The sequence below is a fragment of the Rhinolophus sinicus genome, chromosome 14 (genome assembly GCF_057876585.1).
Source record: "Rhinolophus sinicus isolate RSI-liver-muscle chromosome 14, RSI-T2T, whole genome shotgun sequence".
Lineage (NCBI taxonomy): Eukaryota > Metazoa > Chordata > Mammalia > Chiroptera > Rhinolophidae > Rhinolophus > Rhinolophus sinicus.
This window is the reverse complement of record NC_142514.1, coordinates 140742750-140754912: the sequence shown is the minus strand read 5'-3', so window position 1 is coordinate 140754912 and position 12163 is coordinate 140742750. Positions and strand designations below refer to the sequence as shown.

Sequence of the window (12163 nt, the reverse complement as noted above, 5' to 3'; positions counted from 1 at the left end):
AAAATGAATGAATGGATGAATGTATAAATTATGAGGACTGTACAACAAAAATAAATCTTCTCACTATAGAATTTAAAAAGAGATCTTTGGAGATCAGCAGATTTATAGCAGGCAAACATGTTCTTAACAATAGGACACCATGAAAAGAACAGAACTCAGTTACTCGTCAGTCAGCAGACCTGGGTTCAAGTTCCAGATTAACCGATATAATCATATGTAGCACACCTCACTATACTTTCATTTCCTCAACTAGAAAATGGAGAAATAACAAAAATACCTGCACCACATACCTCACAGGGCTATTTTCAACAACTAAATGCAAATGCTATGAAAACTCGTGGCACACAGCTTTTTTAAATGAATAAATAGTAATAGTAGCAGAATTGTAGTAGAAATAGAAGTACTTCTTGTTAACATAACAGTGGTAGTTTCAATGCTAGTAGTGGTGCTTTCCATTCTGATTGGGGAAAAATAATAATGGGTTATAGAGCGATTTAAAGTTTCTTTTTACTTCACTAGACTTCATATAAGTAATTTTGAAGCATGTGGAAAGGTATCGAGTATATATCGTATTACGCTATTCTGCTCAGATCAGGAAATGAGGCTCAAAACTATAAAAGGAAAGAAATTCTTTTAAGACCCTATCATTGCTAGGTACTATGTCATGTATTTTACATTTATCACATCATTTAATCCTCATGACAACTCTGTAAGACAGGCATTATCCCCATTTTGCAGAGGAGAAAAGTAAGGCTTAGAGAGGTTGTGAGATTTTTCTAAGGCTATTCACCTGGAAATAGCACTACCATGGTTATAACCTAGACTTTGCCATTACCAATAACTACTCTGCTATAAATCCAAATTTAATCATCTGTTCTCTGACCAGTACCTCCTGTTTCCACTCACTCCCTTTAGAATTTTGACTCCAACAATTACTCAACCCTATGAGAACTCACAATCCATTTGATCCTCCCTCCCTCCCCGTCTCTCAACCCTCTCAGCATCTCCCTTCTCAGCTCCTTACCCAGCCTGGTTTCGTGCTGCACTATTGTAATCACACCCTCATGTACGCTCGTACTGCCCTTGCCCCTCTCTCGTCCATGATTATAATCTACAAGTCCCAACCTTGGTTAAATCCAAAATTCTATGTAAACCATGTCAATGTCTGTGCAGCAGAATGTTGCCAGAAAGAAAACCATTATCATGATGCCTGGTCTCACTTTAAATTGATGGCAAATAAATTCTAGTACTGAGTGCGACCAAATAATCCTACTATATTCCCCTGATCCACTTATTCTGCGACTCTCCTAGACAATTATTTTCTACCTTTTTCTCTCATCTCTAACCTAGACTCAGAAATACAGCACTATACATCAAGAAGACTAGAAAGGTGATAAGTATATTCATATTCTAAGATTAATTTATGTAGCAACTGATAACAAGGAGAAAGTATGGTGTTTAATAAATAAATGTTCACGTATTGCTCATGATAGGAAGGGAGGCTATCCTAAGCCTAGATAACACGAGTAAAGGCAGGAGGGTGACGGATTTCAGTCCAGCTGAGGTGTAATGAGAACTGCAATACAACTGCAGCGTCAGGTGCCCAAGGGCTGGGGAACCAAGGATGAAAGAAGGAAAATGGACAGAGATGAGGAGAGAAACATAATTTGGGGCGAGGTTTCTTCATGGATTTGAATATCTAAAACTTTAATTTCATCCTATCGGCAAACAGAAACAATAGAAGGTTTTAAAGCAGGGCAGTGACAGTAGGCCTATTTTACCAAGACATACAGATAGTTGGTATTGTGGCAAATGAAATTGTGAAAGGAGAGATCACAGGCAGAGAGGCAGCAGCTTAACATTCCTTAAAAAAGATGAGATCTAGAAAGAAGTGAAAAGTTGGAGGCAGCTGACTTTTTGGTTACCAAGCTGAAGAGTTAATAAAAACATGTATGATCATTACTAGCTTACTAGGCAATATTTAAAGACAGGAGTATAGATAAGAGTAACTAAAACTAGATAAGAGTCATTAAAGACCTGAGGGAACTGTGAGAAACATTTACGAAGAAAGGCCTTGTTATGGTTTTAACGTTTATGTCCCCCTCAATTCATATGTGGAAATCCTAACCCCCAAAGGCAATGGTATTCGGAGGTAAGGCTTTTGGGAGGGGATCAGGTCAGAAAACAGATTAGTGCCCTTGTAAAAGTGACCCCACAGAGCTCCCAAACCCCTTGCACCGTGTGAGGACACAGCCCGAGATTGAGAAGTCTACAACTCAGAAAAGGGACTTCATTAGAACCCAACCATGCAGGCATCCTGCTCTCAGACTTCCTTCCAGCCTCTAGAACTGTGAGAAATAAATTTCTGTTATTTACAAGCCACCCAGTCTGTGGTATTTTGTTACAGCAGTCTGAACAGACAAAGACAGAACTGAAAACCTGTCCTCAAAAATTAAAAAAAAAGGAACCCTCATCCACTGTTGGTGGGAATGAACACTGGTGCAGCCGTTATGGAAGGCAGTGTGGAGGTTCCTCAAAAGATTAAGAATAGAATTACCGTATGACTCAGCCATCCCTTTTCGGGGTATCTACCCCCCAAATCTGACAACATTTATCTATAAACACAAGTGTGCTCCAATGTTCATTGCAGCTTTATTTACGGTGGCCAAGACATGGAAACAACCAAAATGTCCTTCAATAGCTGAATGGATAAAGAAGTTGTGGTATATATACACAATGGAATACTATTCGGCCATAAGAAAAGACGAAATAGGACCATTTGTGACAACGTGGATGGATCTTGAGATTATAATGCCAAGTGAAGTAAGTCAGACTGAAAAAGTAGAGAACCATATGATTTCACTGATTTGTGGTATATAAAACTGAAAAACAACAAAAGGTCAACACAAACAAAGGAAGGAACAAAAACTCATAGACACAGACAATGTTTACGGGTTACCAGAGGGTAAGGGGAGACAGGGGCTCTAGAGGAGGGTAAACGGGGACTAATATATGGTGATGGAAAGAAAACTGACTCTGGGTGGTGAACACACAATGTGGGATATAGATGATGTATTACAGAATTGTACATCTGAAATCTATGTAATTTTACTAACAATTGTCACCACAATAAACTTTAATTAAAAAAAAAGAAAGTCCAAGAAAAAGCATTGTTATGCAAGTCCAGTTTCCAGGCAAATGGGGGTGGTTTAATGGCATTAAATGGTCCATGTATCATCAGAATGGCAAAAATTTTAAAATACTTATCACATGCCCTGTTGGTAAAAAATAAAAAGAAATGGGCAATTTCAAATCAAATTAGAAGAAATGTAAAATAATATTGACACAGAGTTTATGAAGGAGAATTTATAATATTAATATTTAAAACATATAAACCATTTGACCCAGCATTTCCCCCTCTACAAATTTACCCTATAGGTATACTTTCACAATACACAAAGATATAACTATGTGCATACAAGTTACCCACTGAAGCATTATTTGCAATAGTAATAAGCTAAACAATCACCACCAGAGAAATGAACAACAAAAACTATAGTTTACCCATATTATGACCCAAACACAGCCATTGAAAAGAATGGGGGACCTGAACACACTGACAAAGAAGGACGTGTACAGCAGACGTGTACAAGCAGGGGAGAGTTACAGAAGCATATGTGTACAATGATTCCAGTCCTGTTAAAATCAGCAAAGCTGTGTATGTTCACGTACGCCTCACGCAGGGAAATATGGGAGAAAAAAACCACATGCTTTTAACGGCAGTGACTCTAGGGGAGTAGAAACGTGAATGGAGGCCGTTGGGGAGAGAGGAGGGGCTGCACTTTATACTCAACAAGCATGTGTTATTGGGTAAGAATTTTAAAACTACCAATATAAATACAAATACAAAAAAGTTAAAAGGGAAATTTAAATAGACTAGAACTAAAATAAACACCTAATAAACAAACAAAAAAAATTGCTAATTACCATTCTCACCTTTGATCCTGATTTTTCTATTGTCTTTTTTCACAAGGGCACCACCATCCTCTCGGGGGGTAAGTTAAAAAACCTGGGAGTCATACTATATATAGTCCTGCCTCTTTCTCCCTCTGCTTCATTCTTCAGTCAGAAAATATTTATCAAGTGCTTTCTATGTTCCAAGAGCTATTTTAGATACCGAAAAAGCTATAGTTTAATAGTTACAGAAAACTGTTTAGTCAGTCTCAGAACAAACTGAGAAACACAAAAAACAAAACCGCCAAATCAACTGCAAGTCCTCCAGCTTTGGGTTTTCTAAACCTCTCTGAAATATCCCCCACAACCTAGTTTCAACCATAATTTTCATGGTTCAAACGAGAGATGGCGAGGCAGTAAATTTCTGCAATTCTATTCTTTCTGAATTCTCCCTCCCATCCCCGGAATTCACCTGCATATTATTACTAAAGTGAAGTTGAACATATCATTTTTCTTGTGGAAATTCTTTAATGTTTCAATTATCTTCTGAGTAAAACGAGAAACTGCGATACGCAGCCCTTCATGATGCCTATCTGTGCATCCTCCACGTCCACTGCTCCTCTCACCCTCCAACCCATATACTTCCCATCGGCCGTACTGAACTGCTCCTTGTTACCAAACGTTCACATTTTCTCATGCCTTTAAGGAATTACTTCTGCTTAGAATTCCTTTTGCACAACCCTGGCAAACTCGTGCAAATCCTTCAAGACTCAGCTCTAGAAACCAGTTTTCTTCTAGTCCCAGCGCACCTTTACTACTGCCCAATACTGCAGTTGTTTATGGTGAACATCTCCGGGACCCTCCCTAAGGATGGACATCATGTCTTCTAGAGTCTCTACTCCTAGCGTCTGCTTTACCAGCCAGCATGTACAAAGTAGATATTTCACATCTATCTCATCAGTAAGGAATGAATGAAGGACTGCTTAAATAGCTGTGTGATCTTGAGTAAGGCATGTAACTCAAGACTTAGTTTCCTAGTAAACAAAGAGGATAATTGTATGTACCTCAAATGGGAGATAAGTTAAAGTTCCTAGCATAGTGTCTAACATAAAGTAAAATATTTAGTAAAAGCTGGCTTAACATACTTTTAAAAATTTGGTTGTATACGCTAGTCTGGGTGCAAAGCCTTTTAATCCTTATTTCTTTGGTAACCTGCATCCTGAATTTCAAAAAAAAACTTGGAACACAGCCTATCTATAAATTGGAGTTCTTCTTTACTCTCCAGCAAGCAATCTCTTCTTTGGTAGGGCTTACCTCATTCCAGCAACACTGAAAATTTATCATTCGCACTCTCATCTCAAGGTTTTGCTTTACTTTTCTCCTTTGCCTAGAATTTCATCTCTTCTCTCGTTTCCCCTTAGTGAAACTTTGTAGGTACTAGAAAGTCCACAAGAAAAATCTCTGTTTTCTTATATTTTCCCATATTGCAACTATATGGATCTATTATTTAAATAGTATCATGCCACCTTCCGAATTATCAGTCATTCCTGCAACAGTGAAGACCTATTAGGTTTTCTCTTATGTCTTCAGTTTTCTAGTCCCACTAAGAAATTATCTGATGAACAGCCTTCACTGACAATTCAGCAACTTGATTTCATATACAGACTCCAAACCACACACTTCAGTATTGAGTTCTTAATTACCCTGGATTCTCTGCTATTGTTTCATAGGCATTAGTCTTAACTCCAACCAGACTGCAAACTCTGAGATCTTGTCTTTGAGTTCTCATTCCCTCAATGCTAAGGACAATCTTGAGCACAAAAATCAATAAATACTTCCAAATTAACCTCAAAAAAAGAAAAAATTCGTTTCTAAACACTTTAACGATATCTGTAGGTTACCGAGGACACTATATTGTTTTAGCATCTGTCTTCTTCAAAATGTGTACATGGGTTTGACTAGCCTATTTCTGGATACCCAGTTTTTAAATAAATAAATACCAATAAGACTTATAAACTTTCCCCCCTAGGCTCACAAAATCTCCTTTCCAAATTTAGAATTTGTTTCTGAATTTAAAAAAATCAACAACCATGGTAGACACTAGAATTTTGTTTCATTATTGTTGCAATGTGTTTCACCTATAGGTCGCTGAGGAAACAATTTGTGTTTCATTGTCATCTATTCTTTAAATTTATATGTGGGTATTAATGAATTAAACAAATACAATCTTGGTTTAAGACATGAAAATGATCTATTTTATATAGATTACCTATGTATGTTGTGGAGCATTAACTTTATTAATTTTAAAATTATACCTAAAAACATGGCAAAGAAGCAAGTTTAAAAAAACTGGAGTCTACATTATATGTGCCATTGCTCTGAATGAAATCATTTTTAAAGAAAATGGGCAACAACTACTTATTAAGTTACCTGTAATCATTCCGATCATCAGCTTTTACTCCAGGCCAATCTCTCTTCAGATACTGACTAGCCAATTTCTGGATACCCTGTTAAAAAAATACATATATATATTTTTTTTTTCATATAAAATAATTATTGTGCCACAAAGGAAGCTTTCTTCCTTAAAATACAGTACTTAGCAAATCCCATCTTTCTAAATATAAATTTAATTCAGAAGCAAAGAATCAATGTTAAATGGTAGAACACTATAACTTGTTTCATTGTTATCACAATCTTCTCTTGTCTCCATTTTTAGGGAAAGGGTTAGTATAAGGATGAGAAAATTGAAACTTAACTGATATGCTTTTTACACTTCACCAAACTATTTGACCATCCATAAAAACAAACTACCTCTGGTATATCACAGGGCACACAGCTGTCCACCTCCACAGGGCTCTGACCACATGGCTTGACATCCCACCATTCCGCTGCTGTGGCATGTATTGCATTTCTAAATCCCAGCAGCCAAATTCTCAAATACTGGGAAAAGGAACAACACATCCAATTTGGAGCAGACAGATACATACTGGCTTGTAAAAATCAATGGACAGACCTTGGTGCTTTTCCATACTAGTAATTTTCAGGGCAGATTTTCAGAGTTTTTGCTTTTTAAATAATGCCGTGGCACAAATCACTTCAAATGAAAAATATGAGTTTTACAAAGAAATATACCCACTTAGTGTTATCCATACAACATGAGCCTAGGAAAAACAGAATATTTATCTGTAATAGGTATCGTGGGTATCAGGATTTGCACAGAGAAGTCTATTTTATTGGCCAGTGATGTTCAACTACTCTGAATACAGAACATATTACTTTTAGATGGGAACGTCTGTGGTCCTCTAACACTATAACGGGGCCCAATGTGATGGATTAGAAATCCTTAACTTTGGGATAATCATCTCTATACATGCAACTTTAAAAAGAATAAATAAAATGCTTAGATGAAGAACAATCACATTAATTAACAACTGCATACTCTAAACAGAGGTTGCCCACGTAAAATTAATGCTGCAATCTATATCTGGAAATTTCTACTAAGGTCCTGCTGCCAAATCAGTTTGGCTTAATTAATTGTTGAATGCTTCTGTTTATCAGTATTTCAATGAGCCCAAAGGGTAGCAGGAACTGTAGAGAAGCTCCTTTGAATCTCAAGTTCCTCCTGAACTTGGCAATAGTTTGGTTTCACTATTTCCAGGTACTGTGAATTCTGAGAACTCACATACAACAGCACATCCACAATACTTCCACTTACATACCTTGTACTTTGGGGAATCAATTGTTAAGTCTTCCCTGAATATGAACAGGATTGCACTTTTGTATCTTTTTCATACTGTTCCTAGTTGTATGGCATTATCTTCCCACCACTTCCAATCCTACCAGAATTCTCACTGCCCCCCTCCTTTAAACTGAGTTTTAAATTTTCTAACACAAAATATTCACAAGTATATAAAGGAAAATGTGAAAAGTATCATTGCCTTGGAATTTCATGTAATTAAAACAGAATGTTCTTCCTACATTTATTAGCTGCAATTTTTTTAAAGAACTATCCCCACTGAACTATTTGGTTATCCTGAGATATAGTTCTTAGAGGAAAGGCAAGATAAATACTTGATTGTCCAGTTTGGTCTAAAGGTAAACAATGAATTTTTAAAGTAACATTATGCACGCATATATTTTGAATAAAATGTTTTAATTTACTGCAGTCAGCATTCTTTTGATGCGCTAATTATTACATCTGTGATCAGTGGGAGTCCTTCCAAGTTGGCTCCCATGTCATGACCTCAATAGATTTTGAGAGTTTCTTTTACAGCTGCTATTCCAGATCTGCAGTAAGCTAGTTTTCCAAGGAATTCTGAATCCTTTCAGAGAAAAACCATCTTCAGAGACCACAATCTAGGCACTTCCTCAACCTTCTGGTTTTACTTTGTGTCTTTCTCTGAGAGGCTTTTTTTTCCTAATTGTATACAAAGTAGCTCACCTTCCAGCCAGTTACTCTCTCTCCAGCCACCCTAATTATTCTAATCCTTATCACATTGTTGCTGTCTGGTTTAAACATATTTGGTGTGTTTACTAACTATAGATTCCATGAGGTAAGAATCTTGTGTATTTTATTTTAATCACTATGTCTCCAGGCTATAGCAGCAAGAGCGTCACATTTGTTTGATGTCAGTAATATTCACTGGTTACATGAATAAATGTCACCTATATAATTTTATTTCTAATGCATAACATCCAAACTCCTTTTGTGTTTTTGCATTCTCAGTTAGAAATGTCTGAATCAAAATTCCTCTGGTTCCTAATTTTCATATGTTCAAAGGGAAAAAAATACTGTACCAGATTTCTAAGGTTATAACCAGGTGGTTTTAATATAATAAATAAGTTCCTTAGTAAAATTGTAGTCAAATATTGCCATCTCCACTATTGGAAGGGAACACAAGTTGTGTGTATACTCCAAAGCAATGAAAAAAAAAACAAAAACACAGAAGTTTATTCCATACTTACAAGGAATTACACATTAATTTTTGTGAAGAGCTCATAATATATAGGCAGGAATAAGAAATATGTAGCATAAAATGGCAGGCAACACCTGGGTTACTGCCAAGTAAGTGGCAATATGTGATTTAGGTACACTGATGAGGAAAAGATCATCTGGTATTTCCATAACAAATTACACCTAGTAAATGATATGATAGTGACTTTTTCAGTTTAACCACTGCTAAAGTGGTTGCAGAACACTTCATACAGAACATGGGATATTATTTGAGCCTCAGGTTACAAGTAAGATTAGGAAGGCAGAAAAACAGCACTCTAAATTTATATAAAACAAATGAACTTATTAACGAGCATTTTAAAACACTTATTCCTCTTAACTCTGTTAAAGCCTTGTTATAACCACAGAGAAACTGGACACTAAGAGGGTGCATAATTTACTTAAGATCAGCCAACTAGTTAAATTTGAATTATAATCCCTAGTTATTCTAAATCATCACAAAAAACTCACCATTTTAGCGTGGATTTTATATAATTCTTTATAAAAAATTCTTACTTTAACTTGTTATTTTTTGTGTGCATTATAAGTCACAATAGCAATTTCTAGAGTTCTAAACCACAAAGTTGAACTGTATTAAACTGAATGAACCCTTTAGAGATGAGATGAGGGATTCATGAAATAGACAAACACTGAGATCTGTAGATGAAAGACTTTATTCAAGTTAGTTAACAGAGGCAGGAATCATGACTTGTGTGTGCTCTATGCAGCTGTTCAAGATCTCATCTGCATGGACACTCAAGAAATACTCAGTGGCCTTTATAGGAAAGTTCCTAAATAACATTTCATGCCGCTGGAAGCATTCTATATACTTAAATTAACTGGCTTCCCTTTTATGTTATGCTTAAAGCTACATCTTATAAATAAAAGGTTTATTTATATAGAAATACAATCTACCCCAATTAAATGGCTAAGGAAAATAAACCTAGGGCAGGAAATGTTTTAAAGAGTGTTGCTGTTGTTGTTGTTTTTAATCACTTCCCCAGCCTACAACATTACTCTCTAAAACCGGTTGGTGCGCTAGACATATAATATGTATTTATATTTACCTGAGCATCACTGATGTATAATGTTGATTTGATTTCCAAATATAGTTTACTCTGGAGCAGTGGTCTCCATAAAAACGTACTATCAATATACTCTTTGGGACATCCAATAACAACCCATTCCAACTTTCTAAAAAGCCACCAGTGTCTGATGTAAGGGTTGCTTTGTTTCATCTCTCAATAACACTTGCTATATTGCTCTAACAAGTGAAGCAACACAAAGAAAGCCACTGTTCAGTAGACATTGGGAAATGGACTGATGGCTTAACCTTTTGCCCATTTACAACAGAAAGCTAAGCAGGAGTGTGCTCCATGGTTCTCTGTACACAGGTTATTTTGTATCCATTTCTTCCCACCAACATGGCTCTACAAAATCATAGGAAAGCATGTTATTTATATGCTGTAACTTTTCATCATGAAATTATTAACACTTCAAAAATGACTTTTAAAAATTAACAAGTCCGGGGGCCGGCCCAGTGGCTCAGGCAGTTGGAGTTCCATGCTCTTAACTCCGAAGGCTGCCGGTTCGATTCCCACATGGGCCATTGGAGCTCTCAACCACAAGGTTGCCAGTTCAACTCCTTGAGTCCCACAAGGGATGGTGGGCTCCGCCCCCTGCAACTAAGATTGAACACGGTACCTTGAGCTGAGCTGCTTCCTGGATGGCTCAGTTGGTTGGAGCACATCCTCTCAACCACAAGGTTGCTGGTTCAACTCCTGCAAGGGATGGTGGGCTGCGCCCCCTGCAACTAGCAAGGGCAACTGGACCTGGAGCTGAGCTGCGCCCTCCACAACTAAGACTGAAAGGACAACAACTTGAAGCTGAACGGCACCCTCCACAACTAAGATTGAAGGGTCAACAACTTGACTTAGAAAAAAGCCCTGGAAGTACACACTGTTCCCCAATAAAGTCCTGTTCCCCCTCCCCAATAAAATCTTAAAAAAAAAAAAAATTAACAAGTCCACTGCATAAGTTGGACTCTTCTCAAACAGATGTAAATTATACATTGTCTTTACTATTCTTAAATTACTTTAATAGCTACACAGAACTTCACCTCCACCCCTAAAGAAAGTTTTGAAATATTTTTCATTGCCCTATGTATCTCTTCCACCTGCTGTTTCTGAGTTATATCCCCACTTAGAAGCCTATTGTAGGAGAAGATTCTGGGAAGATAGTGGAGTAGGAAGCACCAGGCATCTAACTCCTAATCCAGACAGCAGATTCAATGGCAGAATGTCTTGTGTAACTATTTTGTAACTCTGAAGTCTCCTGAAGGCTTGCAATTCCCAGGGGACTCCTGGGACATTAAATGAACTTACTTTCATCCAATCCCTGAACCTAGCTCAGCAAGAGTAAGCCCCATCTCCTAGCCATGCAGTTGTTCCTGGAGCAGCATGAATGTAGGGTGGGCAATAAGGGCACTGTCCTCCAAATATCAGGGGATCTGTGCTCTGATCACTGAACGCTGCTTATGAGCAAGGAGGCAGAGACACAAATGCGCAGACACAAAGGGAGGTAGCCATTGTTGTACCCCTATTCTGCACTGAAGTAAATACAGCCTAATGAACTTTTTGGACACCATCAAATGGACCAACATATGCACTGTGGGAGTAATAGAAGAGAGAGAGGAAGGGACAGAAAGATTATGAAAAATAATGGTGAAACCATCCTGATTTTGACAAAAGAATATTAATAGCCAAGAAGCTCAATGAATTCTAAATAGGATGAACTTTGAGATTCACAGTTAAGACACATTATAATAAAATTGTCAAAAGCTAAAGACAAAGAGAAAATCTTGAAAGCAGCAAGAGAGAAGCAAATTGCCACACACAAGGCCTCAGCAATAAGATTCTTAGCAGATTCCCCAACAGAAACTTAAGAGGACAGAAGATGGTGGGTCCAGATATTCAAAGTACTGAAAAAACACACAAACACAAAAAAACTGTCAACCAAGAATACTATATCCAGCAGAAGTGTCCTTCAAAAGTGAGCGAGAAATTAAACCTGCTCTGCAAGAAATGCTCAAGGGAGTCCGATAGGGTGAAAGGAATGGACACTAGCTAGTAACTTGAAGAAATAAAAATCTCATTAGAGGTAAATATATAGGCAATTATAAAAGCTAGTATTATCATAACAGTGGTTTGTTTTCTA

At 37.2% G+C, this 12163-nt stretch overlaps 1 protein-coding gene across 3 annotated transcripts in view; it reads right to left on the bottom strand.

Annotated features, from left to right (window-relative positions):
• Nucleotides 1-12163, bottom strand: part of FCHSD2 (FCH and double SH3 domains 2) — a 212517-nt gene that overhangs the window by 119653 nt on the left and 80701 nt on the right. For 2 of the 3 annotated variants that reach the window (XM_019744393.3, XM_019744394.3), the window contains exon 4: nt 6385-6461. The exons of the other annotated variant lie outside the window; for it this stretch is intronic. In XM_019744393.3, the coding sequence (XP_019599952.2) occupies nt 6385-6461 (77 nt within the window). The remainder of the gene's footprint in view (nt 1-6384; nt 6462-12163) is intronic. 3 annotated transcript variants of the gene reach the window in all.